The sequence below is a fragment of the Taurulus bubalis genome, assembly GCF_910589615.1.
Source record: "Taurulus bubalis genome assembly, chromosome: 7".
Classification (NCBI taxonomy): domain Eukaryota; kingdom Metazoa; phylum Chordata; class Actinopteri; order Perciformes; family Cottidae; genus Taurulus; species Taurulus bubalis.
Window position 1 is genome coordinate 23,227,720 of NC_136595.1, and position 15,335 is coordinate 23,243,054.

The following is a 15,335-nucleotide window of genomic DNA, read 5'->3' on the forward strand; positions in this document are numbered from 1 at the left end:
AAAAAGCCCTCCCTCTCTCCAATAAATCAGCATCCCATCCCCTCTCTCTCTGTCTCCCTGCCTCCTTCCCTTTCCTCTGCTTCCTTCATCCCTGACCTCCTGTGGTCCCCCTCTTTCTGCAGCAGCGGTTGTGGATTACACTGTGTGATAAGCTTCCTATTTCTTGAAACTATTGGGGATTGCTCAGATTATCTGGCCTCATATCCTTGGGAGTCGGCTTTGGAAAGCCCGATTTCAGTCTCTTAAGGCAGACGATTTTGCATCCCGACAGCTTTGACTAATTAGCATCTAACACCGGGAGGTATTTTCGCAATGGGCTCACTTTTAGTGCTATCTGCACACACACAGACAAGCGCGCGCATACACACACACATACACACACACACACACACACACACACACACACACACACACACACACACGCACACACACAAATCCCAACTAAGGCAGCTGAGTCAAAGCATCACAAGGTGTTGAATTCAATGTGATTTAATGAGATTAACAAAACATTGTGTGTTTTTGTTATTCTAAAAACATTCAGAATACAAATTAAAGAATTGCAAAACAAGTCATTAAACAACCTAAACTTCAGTTTGCAGAATACAATGTAACATTGTCCACTTCGATTCCATTATCATGTATTCATTAGCAAATAATATCTCTATAAAATGTCTCTTTTACCCAACAGTAACTGTGCGTACAGTACAAACTGTTCACTCTCAAAGTACAGAGGCATGAAGGCTCGGGTGGAACCCCACTTGTGGCTGCATGCTGGACCAGGGCCAGTAGAGTCTGGGAGCCAAGCAGGACATTGGGAGCGTTTGGGCTTGAGGGCAGCACCAGTAGGTCGTTCTGTGGGGCCGGACAAAGACTGGGCGGTAGGGCGAGCTCAGGGAGGGGAAGGGGAGCGGTGCCACCCTGCGCACTCTCCGTCTGGCCCTCCGACATTGGTAGTCCCCGTTAGAAAAGTCCTGGTAGTTGGCTGAGTGAATCGCCCAGAAGTGGCCTTTACCATTGTCACTGCGGCCTGCTTTGATGAAGCAATCATTCAGGGACAAGTTGTGGCGCACGCTGTTCCTCCAGTTTTTATCCTGTTGGAGCAAGTAAAAACAAAAGATTAGGCCAAAAATAAAACCTGAAACCGTAATTAAGAGTTAAACAATGGACGTCCTCAATTGAAAATTAACATAGGTGGCGGTTAAGTATCACTGATCCTCGCCAGGATGTCACCTTGTCCTGTTGTTGGCAGAGTGCGCCATAGCGTGTCAAGAACGTATATGATCGCAACACCCTCGGTTACCTTTTTAGCACGTCAAACCATGATCAACTTTAATCCACCGGGTTACGTCCAATCTGCTGTTGCACCTAGTAAAGGCAGAGACGTTTCGCAACCTAGCAACAGGATTACTTTATTTGCGAATTCGCCAACAAGGAGATCATCTAGTGTCCCCGCGAGCACCTAATTGCCTAACCACTCAGACAGATTACCTGTGCCAAGTAGGTCGCTTCGCTTGAGGGAAAATGGCGGCCGGGTTATTTTTCAGCAACCAAGGGAAACGCGTGGAAGACTTTGAGCAAACCCAAACTCCTATTCTCTGTCTCGTGTTTAGTTTAGCGAAGTAAAGCAGCATGATTCTTTTCTAAATAGTCCTACGTGTAACTTACGTCCGCCTCCTGCATCGTAGTTTTTCCCCTTATCCCCCAGTTTGACTTTCTGAATCCCTCCACAACTATTGTGGTCTTTTCCAGTAATTAGAATAACACAACGTGAACATACCTTACTCTTGAAGTAAGGGTAGTGGTCCATGATCCACTGGTAGATGTCACATAGCAGCAGCTTCTTCTGCTCTGACGCCAGGATCGCCTTGGAGATGAGTGCGATGTACGACTGGTTGGGTTTGTCCGCCGACTTCTCCGGACCGCTGCCGGTAGATGTGGTGGTGGTCACTTCCTCCTCCCCCTCCTCTTGTTGCTCTTCATCCCCCTCCTCTTCTTTGACTTTCCTTTCTTCGGTCTCTGCCTCTGACCTCTGCCGCCGCTTCCCCTGTATCTCAGAGCGAATCCCCACCTCTTCGTGCTGAGGATTCTGATGATTTAGCAGGTTGTTCGGCGTCTGCTCTGCTGTGTGACTTCCTGTCGCTTCTCCTTTGGAACCTTTGACTCCTTTATTGAACAGAAGGTAGTCAATAGTGAAGCTAAGTCCCAGCCTTTCTCTGCCGCCGGTGCGGCTGCTGCTTCTGTCCTCCATTGTCATCTCTGAATTAAGACTCATTACGGAGGTTTAATTGGCTCCAAACTGACTGTTGAATAAATATCAGGTTATAAATGAAACACCGCTATCCCAAAAGTCCTCCTTTTGTGCCTGAGTTTCACAGCATGGTAATGTTCTTGTAATATGCAGGACCCTTCATAAACTGAACGCCTCGATGCCCCTCGCTTCTTTCGCTGAAGTCTTGCTGTTGACAAGATCACAGATAAAGATGAGCCTCTCAACTGTTGTTAACCTTGACGCGCTCACGAGCGACACAATCTCAACCTGTGGAAATGACGTCAGCCTGTAAGACTAAATACAGCTACGTCGTTTAGCGACACAGTTTAATTAAATGTGTTTGCCTCTGACAAACCTCACGATCAAAACCACTTTCTCAATATCCAACAGCCTGTTTGCTCCCTGATCAAAGAGTTGTGCTTCACGGTTGTGGAGGTGTCTCTATTTATATGACTGGGAATTTATCCCTCACAGAAAGGGGTAAAGAAGGCACAGGGGAGGTCCAGGTAGGGGGTCTGAATTGAGGCGGATTATTTTTATTAACCTAAGCAAATCTTTGTAATTACGGGAGATTAAACACTCAAGATTTAGCAAGACATGGTGTGCAGAGGATGGATGCTTTATACGATCAAAGGCCTTTTAGATACCAGTGTTATCCTGTTAAAGTTGTTTTGTCCATGGGGATGCTGTCCAAAGAATTAGTTCAATTACCATAGAGCAGTAATTAATGGATCATGTTCAACGTTTTAATGTTTTGGAGACAAAACACATTTAGTCCAGTACCTGAAAAGAGCACCATGTATACTGTGGAGACGCTGGTAGGTAACAGAACAGCAAAACATCTAATTAATTCTTTCCCTGTTTTTGACATAACCTGTTTTTCATCTGTGTGTCCTGTGACCTTTATTCCACCCATTATTCATAAATATACGTATTTATTGTTAGCCATTCAAAAAAAAGTCACATACAAAACAGAAGGCAAGTCATATGGTTGTCTGCTTGTGAGTGAGTTCAACAAATATAATTTTAAATAACTCTTAAGATCTCCATGATCAAAACTGAAATGCCCTTTGCTCCTTCTTTGTATTGTATGAAATATAATCTTTCTAACTGTGCTTTATTTTTTTAGAAAGTACGCTACATTTCAGTTGACTAGCGCTCTCTAATTGTGTGTTAGGACTCCTGACTTTCTGTTGAATGTTTAATTAAACTTTACCTCTGAAATTGTATCATTTGTGCTCTGATTGTGAGTTTTCAATGTCAGCGATGACTTTACATCACATTTGTATGTTCTATGGTTTTAGCTGAAATGCAGTAGACTTATGAAATGCAGGTCAAACATCCTATGTATTATACTTTTGAATGTTGCAATTAATTGTGTTTTTTTTTTAACCTTTACACTCAGTTAATACTCTCAGCATTTTAACAATGAAGAGAAGCCAAGAGTGTCTTGGATCAAGTATGGGTTTTGATTCTGTATCATTCTGTATCTGCTTGTGAAATCTGTGTGAAATATTTTGTATTAAACGTCCCGTAATACAGTTACAAGCGTTGCATCAAATGGCAAATGATCAATGTCCATTATTTTAATGTTTATCTATAAATTATTTGGTATCTGAAACAAATAAAGGTTTAAAGTGTCTGTATGCATTAGTTTATATGCTACCGATGGACTTGCTAATGGTGGAGTTGTAGAGATGGAAATCTCCAATGATAAGATATAAATATTGTCCCACGCCATTTCACCTTAGTCTTCATCACATGAGTGCAGATAACAGTAATAGTATAAGATCTACTTCGTTCTGGGGTTTTAGTGAGGGGGTGAATTAAATGACAGTCAGGTCAAATCCTGGCCCATATTGCCCTCTTCTGTTTAAATAAAGGAAAATGTTATAGCCTACATACACAGCAGAGAGAACCATTCTGCCTTTATATTAGCACGTTTTTGTATTGCAATTAGCTTAATATTTAACTTGTATGCAGACTTATGTCCTATTAATTAAAAAATATGAACCAATATCAGAATTTTAAAAAACATAGCATGTATTGTAGGTAACAATTATGTAATGTGGGTCTGCATTTGTGAACTAAATTTAGGATCGTGTTTGAAAATAACAGAATAATACATTTCCTATCTTCCTATTTTTATTCATAAATCATAATCATAGATAACCTTTTCTATGAAGCACTATGGTGGCAAAGCCAGCTGTCCTTCTGAACATTGTTTTATTGATGTTTAGCCTCCAAAGTAAAGCCAAAACAAAACGAACCATGTTATTATTACATGCTACTGCAACTCCTTCAATTGATTTGTGTGTTTCCATGAGGCTATTCTTTGCCTCATATGAGGAGCTTCTGGAAAAGCAGGGCTGGATCATCACCAGAGGGAGTATACATTTGTCCAGAGCATACTTGTTTCCATTTTGCTAAAAGCCTGACACCACATGGTATTTGTGTTTTGGACAGGGGGTCTTGCTGGTGTATACTTTGATGGGAAAGTGTATTTCTTTAGCTACGCATTTTAATTAAATAATGAACATACCTCAGACAAAGCATTAAGTCCACATCTCACGGCCGGTCACAAAACCCGTAACGGAGTCTTTTCTTCGGACGGGATTTGATAGGGACCATGCGACTTTATCCACTTGACACCCAATGCTTTACAACCACGTTGAATTTAAACCAATTTCAAGACACACGTTCCAAATATCTCGATACTATAAAACCAAACTATCATGGGTATCAAAATGCTTTGACACGTGGTATCACTGATGGACACCAAGGCCTATTTGGGAGATGAGACCTGTCTCTTAGTGTTTTTAAAAAAGTTGCACTGTAACTTTAAAACATGTCTGTCCCGCCTATTTTGTATATAGATCTTCGGGCGCTGTTCGAATTCGCTCTGTGATTGGTCGAGGCTACCCATCAATCCAAGCAGGATCCGCGATTCATTGGTCAAAGACTAGCCGTCGTCTCTGACTCTCGCGGTACTGCTGCACGAAGATGGCGGCCGAACTGGTGGAAGCGATGGCAAGTAGAGCTTGGCTAGCTTTGGTTTGACGGGAGAATGGCGCGGGAGAGCGGTTTGAAACTCAGCCAGGTCAAGGGGAAACTGGGGGCTTTGTGTGAATTGAGTCAAGAGTCTGTACTCTTAGAAATGTGGCGTATTACGTCCACGACTCAGCGAACTAGCTTGTGTTGCTAACGCATAGCTAGCATGCTAGGCAATGTTAACTATGCAAGTGCGTTGGTTAAGCTAGCATCACGCTGGCTCTAAAGGAAGACACCGAAAATGAATGATGGGACCATAAAAAACACTCGGGGGTTTGCTGCCAGCATGCTGCTCTGCTCGGTACTATTCGACGTCATTCGGCTCATAATGATGTCTCTGTAGTTAGCCGGTTAGTTTATGAAGCTGTGCACCTGTCAAAAGGTCCAGTTGCCATGATTGAATGCCGACAGCCCAGTCTTTAGGGAAGCTAGCCAGCCGATTAGCGCAGCCTATATTGTTTAAGTGAGGCTGATAAAATGGCAACTTTATGGCCACATTTCTGCACTGCACGTCAATCAGGATCCTAACGGACTGCTGAGTTATTATGCGAATGTAATCTAGACGCAACAATTGTGCAACTGGTGCCCAACTCGACAACGTCACACAAAGCTAAAGCATGAAACGTTAAACACGGCTCGCTTTTTTTCTAGTAACAACAACAGTCCGTATTGTGTCCCTTTTCAAAGAGAAAACATCTGTGCCTATTACGGGTTGTGTTACGTAATTATAAGGTTTAATTGTCGCTGCTGCACAAACGACAGCCGATACAAATAAGATGTAATGGGGATACTTGATAACCATGATGTCCATCAGTTATTAACCATAATTAAAGTCACGTTTGGCAAACTATGGTTGATTTTACATTTAAGGTGTATTATACCTCATGGGACAAGAGACTTTGGTATAAATATAAACATTCTGCAAGCCAAACTATACCTGTCTCTGAAAAAAAACACAATCCAAATTGTATATTAAGATGTATATGCTTAAACGCTGTTCAAGGTGGTCATGCCTTTTGCTTTTCAGGCTTGCTTGGACCTTGTTGTCTGTGTAGTTTATGTGTCTAACCTGTGAAGTGTGTATGAAATGCAGAGGTGTAGTCATACATTTTAACTGCTGCTGCAGTGCAGAGTTTGTTTAATGGTACCTACATTTCTTTAATCTCGGGGTAATAATGCAAGTGGTCAGAATAAGGAGCAGTGTGACTACTATATCTGACTAATGGCTAGGCAGGTTTAAGTGACTCAGGACAGAAGCTAATTTTAGCAAGAATCAAATAGTTTGAGACACTGTTATGTCAAGTTAAATGCTTCATTTTAATTGTAAATATTTGTGTGGAGCCTATCGTGGGCATCATCGGTTGATACCGAGTACTGATCCGATAACACTGTTTCATAAATAAGCCGTGTGCTTCACTGTTGAAGTGACTGAGATCAGGCTTGACTTAACCATTGCCTTTCTTGCTTTGTAAAACATAATGTGAATATATTTACTGAGTGATCATTGAAATAATAAATCGTACAACAACTTGGTAAAAAATCGTACATATTAACAGGAATCGCTATTCCAAGTGTAAAGCCTTTTTAATTCAGCAACAATTTGGTCAAAACTTAAATAGGAATCAAAATTAATTAATTAATTGTAATGTATAAAACAAATAATTGAATTTGATAGATCTGTCTCCTTGTTATCGATACTTGATCCAGCTATTTGAGTCAATATTGGCCCGATCTTACCGGTGCATCACTAAAATTCACAGAATATTAACACTGATATACTGGAATGTATTTTCCACCCTGGGTTATATAGTTAGACAGGGATTTTCCCTCACAGCAAGTATTACCTTTCGAAAATCTGACTAAATATCTTCAGAAAAGAAGTCAGACATTTGGTTTTGCATTTTGATCAAGTATCAATACCCCTTGGATTTGGACATGGCTCTTCTAATGCATGGTCACCCAAATCTTCCCTCTTTACATACTTTATTGTCCCAGTATTGTGTTTCTAATGTTTTTTGTCTTGTCCTCCCTCTAGAACATGGTCAAAAGTTTCCGGGTCTCAGACCTGCAGACGCTGCTGGCCTCAATGGGCCGTAGCAAAAGTGGGCTGAAACAGGACCTGGTGGGGCGTGCACTGAGGCTAGTGCAGACCGAATACAGCCCAGAGCTTCTGAAGAACGTCAGGCAGCTCTACGAGTCGCGCTTCCCCAAAACATCTGGCTGGCTTGCGGCACGACGTCCAGATGGCGTCCCAGTCGCCTACTCATCCCTTAGCTCTTCCCCCACTGCCACCTCTCAGGGCGCAGACTACCTCAACGGCATTTCCAAACCGGTCGCCACACCTGCAACAGAGGTCAAGCTGGTGCCACTGCCCTTTTACCAAACTTTGGAGACACTGTTGTTACCAACAGAGCTAAGTGAGTGTACAGTATGTAGCATGATGTTTCTGTATCCTTGTATTTAAATACATTGTATTGTGTGTGTGTGTATATAATATGCATATCTGTTATGTCTACATGCTGTGTTTGTGATGGATTGTCTCAACATATTTACAGTTGCCCAGAACAATGAGAAACTGCAGGACAGTCAATGCATATTTGAATTAACACCAAACCAAGCAGACCAGATCAGAAATGCAAGGTAAGGAAATCCAAACTTTCTCCTCAGATCTGAATTGTTAAAATTAGCTTTATTTACGAACTCTGTATCTAATTCTCATTTCTATTTGTGAACTTTTTACTCTCAAAGTGAGCTTCGTCCAGGAATGAGATCAATCCAAGTGGTTCTGAGGTACGTTCCCTCTATAACCCATTGAAACATATTTCACTATTTCTTTAATTTGAAAATGGAAGTGTTTTAACTTTTTATTTCTTGAATTTTTTTTTTTTCTTCAAATTCGAAGAATCAGTTTCTGAAGTACTCAAATACTTGACTGATAAAGATTCAAGCGTGTTGATTGGCTGAACAGTCAGACATTCTTATGATGCTAAACCTTTTCTCTCTGTTGCAGAATCTGTTACACAGACTCCATTGGTGTCCAGGAAGACCAGTATCCTCCCAACATTGCTGTCAAAGTTAACCAGTCATACTGTCATGTGCCGGTGAGTTAAATGACGTCTCGGAGACACAAGTTTGGCTATTCCTCTGCTTGTGTTGAATAATTTCCTCAGTTATGCCTGTATGTCGTTTATTTTGGAATATAGTCAGTCACTATTTTGGGTGTCAACTGCCACAGCCAAACGAGGGTCGTACTATATGGTAGTGATGGATTAGCCAACCTAATGCAGGTGGGTGTTAAATAAAGCAAGAATAAATAATATCCAGGTACAGAAAGTGTTGGGGAGTCAGCCTAAAGGCATCAACTCGCTGGCAAAACTTCAGCTGGAAACTCTCCATCTGGCAGTCTCTGTTCAAACTATTCATGTGCCCGGGGGAAACTAAAACATCCCAGATAAGCGTTTGCTGTTGCCTTGTGGTGTTCACGATGTGTGTAGTTATCACATCAAACTGGAAAGACAACATACAGACAATTTCAGTTGAATAGTTGAACCATATCACTTAGTAGCTGCAACAAAGATCAAGTTGAGACACAGAAAAGTGATTAGTCGTGGTTTTGATGCTATATGTTTGTGTAATAAACTACTCAAAGTTGGCCAATGACTAACATTAAAATATTATTTGCTGCCAGTAAGAAAGGTGTCGTAAGGAGATGGTGTGTCCAACTGGATTGAATATTGTAAATTAAGATAAAATATGGAAAGACTAGCTTTCTCTTCTGAGTCTTTGTATTGATCAATTTGTTAAATATTGGACAACATTGCCACCTATGATAAGCGGTGTAACTGTGCTGATTAGAACCAAAGACACCATCATACTTCTAACAGGTGGCGAGCTAAAAAGAGTTTTCCTCAGTCACATATAATCATGTATTAATTTCAAAAGCTTCTTTGTTTGGTATGAATTAGATATACATAAGTACATAAATTACCACCGAGAAGCATATACTGAGAAGAATACAAAAACACTGAAAGAGTCCCTGTAATCATGTGCTGAGCTCAGCACTCCTTCAGTTTCGCTCCAGTAAGAGAACTGAGCTCCAACTTCTATTTGAACTATTTGCAATCAAACAGTTTCTTGTCTTTTCACTTTTCTAATTTTACTGCTTCGCGGTTTAAAAAGTGATTGCACAACTAACAATTAAGAGCCCAGTTTGTCTTTTACACTGTAACTAAGGCCTTCAGATGGAATGATGATGTCTGGTCAACAAATTACTCAAATCAAAGAATCTCAAATCAAAACCCACCTCTTCAGAAATGCTTTTAATGTGATTGTGTGCTGATGTTTTAGTTGTATAGCTGATTTTAAACATTTGTGAAGTGTCTGAGTATTTTGAAAAGCACTATAAATCGAATGTATTATGATATATTTAATAATTTACATAATTCCTTGGTATTTGTGTGTTTACAGGGCTATTACCCCTCTAATAAGCCTGGTGTGGAGCCCCGCCGTCCTTGTCGTCCTGTAAACATCACTCCCTGGTTGCATCTCTCCAGTGCCACCAACAGAGTCACTGTCACCTGGGGAAACTTTGGCAAGGTCAGAGTCCAATGCTGAATATTTCATATATCCCTATTTTGACGTAGCTTAGGGTTGTGGTGGTGCGCCGACGCAAGCTGGGACATGCGATTCTTTCTTGTGTTTCATTGGCCAGTCGTGCATGGTGTAAATAAATCTCCTGAGGGCCAAGAGCTGAACTACTTTTCCTAGCGTTTTGATCTAGATAAGCAGCTATTCTACCAATAGTATAAAAGCCTGTATGTACCGATATTTAAATGGTATCTTCACCTGGCTCACCTCTGTTCCGCTCTGTTTCTGTGTATTGAGAGGATGAGCCCTGCACTTGTTGAAACACTAGAGCAGCGGCGGCTCATAACTGCTGCTCTACAGTCTAATCTACAGTAAAAAGTATGAATGTCAATGTTATATAAACGAAGCCAAACTATTTGTACATCCCTAAATTCTAAAGTTCTGTGAAAGGGAAAATGTGGATGTCCAATATGTCCTGATGGCAAATTTAGTCCACTGAAGAGATAAATTCCCCAGTGCCTTCTATATAGACAGAGAAAGCTGATTTCTCTCGCCACGGAGCCACGCTGAACGTGCCTACATGTAAAAGGATGCATTGTGCACGAGCAGCGCGTTAACTTCCCGACACAAGCTCTCTTTTATTCTGATAAACCAACTAAACACAGAAAATGTCAAAGGAAATATTCTTTGACCTAAACGAAAAAATACGATCGTGCACCTTCTGAATTCTAGTTTCTCTTTCCCTGATCTAAGAATAGCTTAATTGCCTCGTTAAATCATTGTAAAACAATATTCCAAACAAAATAAGGGTTTCAACCATCAGCAACTCTAGTTTTGAATCCTTAATTCACTGAAAATCTACGTCTCTATGCGTATTTTCCCCCCGATGTTTTTTTTCTCTCCCGTGCCAGCTGCCCACTGAGCAGCTGCTCCGTTGCAGCAGCTTGTTGGCGGTTCCTGTTCTTTCTTCGAAGGAAGACTTATTACATTATCAAATTACAATCACAAAAACCGCACTGCTGCTGGTCTTGGTTGTCTTGGTCAATCTGAGCAAAGGCCCCACCTGTCGGTGTTCGCTCTGAGCAGCTCAGGTTCTGGAGGGTCCTCCTCGACCATGTCCTTCCTGCTGCAGCCTCTCTCGGGCTAAATATCTGAGTCAGCCAAAACGGCGTTAAAAAGTACTCTTTAAACGATCCCGTCCATTTTTGCTGTGAGAAACGAGCAGCTTGGAGTACAAGGACGTTTTTGAACGGCATTGCGGCCACAGCTAACAACGCTGAAGTAGCACTCTGTAGTTCTTCCTTGCCGTCACTGGATGCAGGGAGAACAGATTTTGCAGCTGCGTCCCAGAGACACAGAACATCGTCAAGAGCTGCAGGTGTTTGTCACACTAGATCCTTAACTCCGATAGATGGAGATAAGGTTGGAAATATGCTGAATTTCCTTTTAAGCAATGAGGCATATTTGTACTAAAGCCTAAAACTATTTATTTAATGTGCTCTCAGTGTTTAGGGAATTATAACAAAGATCCCAGAGATGATGAACATTCTTTAATAGAAATAATTTGCTGTGTTTGCCTTTTTGATTCTTCAAACATAAGAACAGTGAACCAAAGTAGATTTTTTTAAAATATTTTGTGTGGGTTCAAGTTTTTTTATTTTGTCTTTTTTTTAAAATGTGGATTAAAGTTCACTTTACGTATATCAGTGTTAATTTTGGCAGCTATTTTAATTTAGTCTTAGTCAGTAGACAAAATGCTTATTAGTTGCATTTTTTTTCTCATTTTTCATAGTTTTAGTCAACTCAAAACATTGCAGTTGCCAATAAGACATCACATTTTGTCAAATTGTTTTTTTCTCAACACCTTTTTATAATGTTTCTGATGTCCTTTTTCATCATCAGTATATTGAATATTTCATGTCCAGCCAAAACAATTTGTCATTTGTCAAACTTATTTCACACAGATTTCATCTTGTCATTATCTGATGAAAAACACGGGTCGAAAAATTAGGACTATATCTTTTCCAAACAAAAATACAATTTAATAATCACTGGGAGCTATTTAATATTTCAACGTAGATCCCCCCCTCCTGCAGCTGCTCAGTTGGGAGATTGAAAACACCTATAACATAAAAAAAAAAAACAGGTCATAGACTTGCCACATTTTAAAATCTAACTCGATAAATTAAGCGTTTAATTTCGATCAAATTGTTGGAATATTGGAAAGGCTATAACCAAGATGGTTTGGGCGAGTTTTATTTTGTTACTGTCCAGTTTGAACGAATTGTTTTACAATGCTTCGCATCCACCTGGCCTGTTATGGTCAATGTTGGTGTTTTAATGACGTCATGGGGGGGAAAGGTCGTTGACAAACGTATTTTGTTATGGCTTTAGTTAACAAAATTGACCCTGGTGCGTATGCTCTATTTGAGATTGGTTGCCTTCTTGAAATGGGTGCTCACAAACCTGTGAATCTGTGTTTTCAGCGGTACTCTGTGGCGGTGTATTTAGTGAGGGTTTTCACTGCAGCAGACCTCTTTAGCCAACTCAAACTCTGCTCGGTGGAGAGTGCAGAACGCTGTCGTGAACGCAGTAAGTACTTCCTTTGTACTCTTGCCTTTTGTTGTTGTTTTTGCAACTGAGACGCAGAAATGGAAAACTGCACTAAAAAGAAGTCAAAATCTCAAACCGTTTGTTAGCATTGTTTTAGTAGGACTCTCTAATTTAATATATTATAATGTATTGTCCGATAAACTATTATGACACCTCGATATTTTGTCTCCCATTTATCAATAGTCCAAGACAAACTACGTTTTGATCCAGAAAGTGAAATTGCGACAACGGGCCTCCGGGTGTCTCTCATCTGTCCAGTGAGTATAAATGTCTTCAATGTCCTGCACATTTTTAGATTTCAGTTGTTCCGAGGCCAGTTTCACAAATGTTTGTCTTTCTGTGAAGCTTGATTACTGTAACATGCTTCTTCTCTTTCTCTTTCTTCTTCTCTCTCTCCCACTTCCAGCTGGTGAAGATGCGGCTCGGTGTGCCATGTCGAGTTTTAACTTGCGCTCATCTTCAGTGTTTCGACGCGGTCTTCTTCCTGCAGATGAATGAGAAGAAGCCCACATGGACTTGCCCCGTCTGTGACAAGCCCGCCCCCTTTGAGCTGCTTACTATTGATGGGTAAGGAGACCGAAGCATGCTCTGACTTGTCCCATCTTCCACTCGATAAATTCAGAAAAATTCCACTTTTGTGTAACTCTAGCTCTGTGTGTTGAAGCCCGATAGGGGGAAACTCTTCCAGCTGCACAGACAATGGGGCAATTTAAGGACACTTGATAAAGTTTCACCAGCCTACTATGTTTACATTTGAACAGCTTTGAATGTTTTGCAAGACATGAGAGTAAGTACTTTACGAGTTTCAAGTCTATGCCAAAATGTGAGGGTACTTGTTTTTCTCCAAGATTAGAGTTTGAGACTAACTACCATTGTCACAGGGACGATAGAACATTTCCCTGATGATGCAACATTGTGAAAAACAAACCCTTTTGGATGTTTGCTGGTAGCAGCCGGTAGGCATCACAGTCCAGCTTGGCTAAATAAACAAAGCTAACGTTCGGAGATTGCATGAGTTATAATATTTCAAATTTAGTTATTTGTGAGAAACATGAGGTGGCTCAATCGGGATTAATAATAAATTCGCAAAAAAACAGTATGCAGATGGTAATAAAGGAGCGTACATGGAAATTATTGTATTGTTTTACTGTGGTATCGAGAATAGTGGACTTCTATTGGCATTGACTACTACATCTTTGTAGATGCCAAATATGAATGAACAACATGTTCATCTATAATCGGCCCGCAGTGTTTCTACTAATGAGGACTACATTTGAACACACCAGAGTAGCAGAAAAAAACACAAATGAACCTGCAGTCCATTCAATATACAAGAATCATGATAAAACCATCTCAACCATTTGGGCGTGTAGCAACTTTCACAGACGCTCCCTTATTTTCAGGAACACTGAAAGCATTGTGTTACAGTTTGGCCATGAAGTATATTTGCATTCCTTTTTAAATTAAGGTTGTGTGAAAGTCCCTTCTTTAACTCATCTGTCTGGGTTTGTCTTTTAGCAGCCTCGTCTAGTGTGGGGTTTTGAGGAAGACGTTTACAGAATTAATACAGTTTAGACTTTAATGATATTTTGCTATTTAAGGAAACTGGCCCAGGCTGGATCTGTAGAAAAGGATTCAACCCTGCTTTGCTCCTGCATTTGTTTTTGAATGGAGGATTATGCTCTTTTCGGTGTGAAATCTGTTTAGTGAGGCGATTCTAAACGGCATCGTGTATTTCAGGCTGCTAACCGAGATTCTGAAGGAGACGAGTGAGGACATTGAGGAGCTGGAGTACTTAACCGACGGATCCTGGCGACCCATCAAAGATGAAAAGGAGAGGGACAGAGAAAGAGAACGCAGCGACTCACCAGATTATCCTGTTGTTGATATATGTAAGTGTCAAATCCTGAAAAGCAAAAACTTTTTTTTTTTTTGGTGCGCATTAGTTTGCTGGTGTGAATCTTTACGCAATCAGTATTGAAATGGCCTTGATGTGTGCAGGCATTCCTGAGGCAAACGGTCATTCACCGGCCCACAGCAGCACCAGCCAGACGGGCAAATCTGGAAGCGGCTCTGTGGGGATGGCAGGAGGACCTGCGGCACCGGGAGGAGGCGCAGTGGTAGATCTGACTCTTGACTCCTCCTCTGAGGAGGAAGGAGGCGGGGAAGGAGGAGACAGCGAGGACACTGAGGACAGCGCCGACAGTCCGGCCCCGAAGAGGGGCCGATACAACTACGACAAGGACCTGGTCACTGCCTACTGACCCCACAGCTCTGTCCCCTCGTAGACTGACACACACACAGAGACCGAGAGGCAGGGGGCTAAAAGGACAGGAACACAGGAATCCACTAGATGCAACGACCCTCCCTAATGCCCAAACGTCAGAGCCTTTTAGCAGCTCTCTGGTTTGTATCCAGTCAAAATAAACACACTCAAACAAGCACTGTTAAATCTTCAATCTAGAGGGATTAGGATTCCTCTCTGTACTGTACACCACTGGAAGCAACTCTAACTCCTTTTGGCCAACAGTCACCTTGCAGTGAATATCCGTACCGTCCTGCCTCTACTTAAAGAGAGCGAATGGATCGTGCACCACCCACCCCTTCCTTCCTCCTCTCTCTCCAGACTATTCCCTCTCTCCCACCTCATCTCTCTTTGTATTTGACTTGGAATTACAGGCTCTTTTAGCCATGGGCGTTCGATGTGTGCGTCTTTTGATTTTTTGTCACATTTGTGATGAACAGGCAAGTTGAAAATGGAGGCTCCTCAGCGGTTTTTGGTAAAAGGTCAAAAACAACGAATGGAAAAGAGCAT

The 15,335-nt window shown here is 41.3% G+C and overlaps 2 protein-coding genes across 2 annotated transcripts; one reads left to right on the forward strand and one right to left on the reverse strand.

Moving 5' to 3' along the window:
- Positions 1-719: 719 nt before the first annotated feature.
- foxq2 (forkhead box Q2) lies at positions 720-2,272 on the reverse strand (the record flags this gene model as incomplete). Its single annotated transcript, XM_079220819.1, has 2 exons — positions 720-1,091; positions 1,778-2,272. 2 exons carry the CDS (start codon positions 2,270-2,272, stop codon positions 720-722), a joined length of 867 nt encoding a protein of 288 aa, XP_079076945.1.
- Positions 2,273-5,272: 3,000 nt separating this feature from the next.
- On the forward strand, positions 5,273-14,864 carry pias4a (protein inhibitor of activated STAT, 4a; the record flags this gene model as incomplete). The annotated part of the gene is made up of 11 exons (XM_079220820.1): positions 5,273-5,299; positions 7,356-7,737; positions 7,876-7,960; positions 8,069-8,110; positions 8,331-8,421; positions 9,788-9,916; positions 12,394-12,499; positions 12,704-12,777; positions 12,927-13,087; positions 14,261-14,412; positions 14,522-14,864. The coding sequence occupies 11 exons, from the start codon at positions 5,273-5,275 to the stop codon at positions 14,782-14,784; spliced, it is 1,512 nt and encodes a 503-aa protein (XP_079076946.1). The 3' UTR covers positions 14,785-14,864.
- Positions 14,865-15,335: the final 471 nt, after the last annotated feature.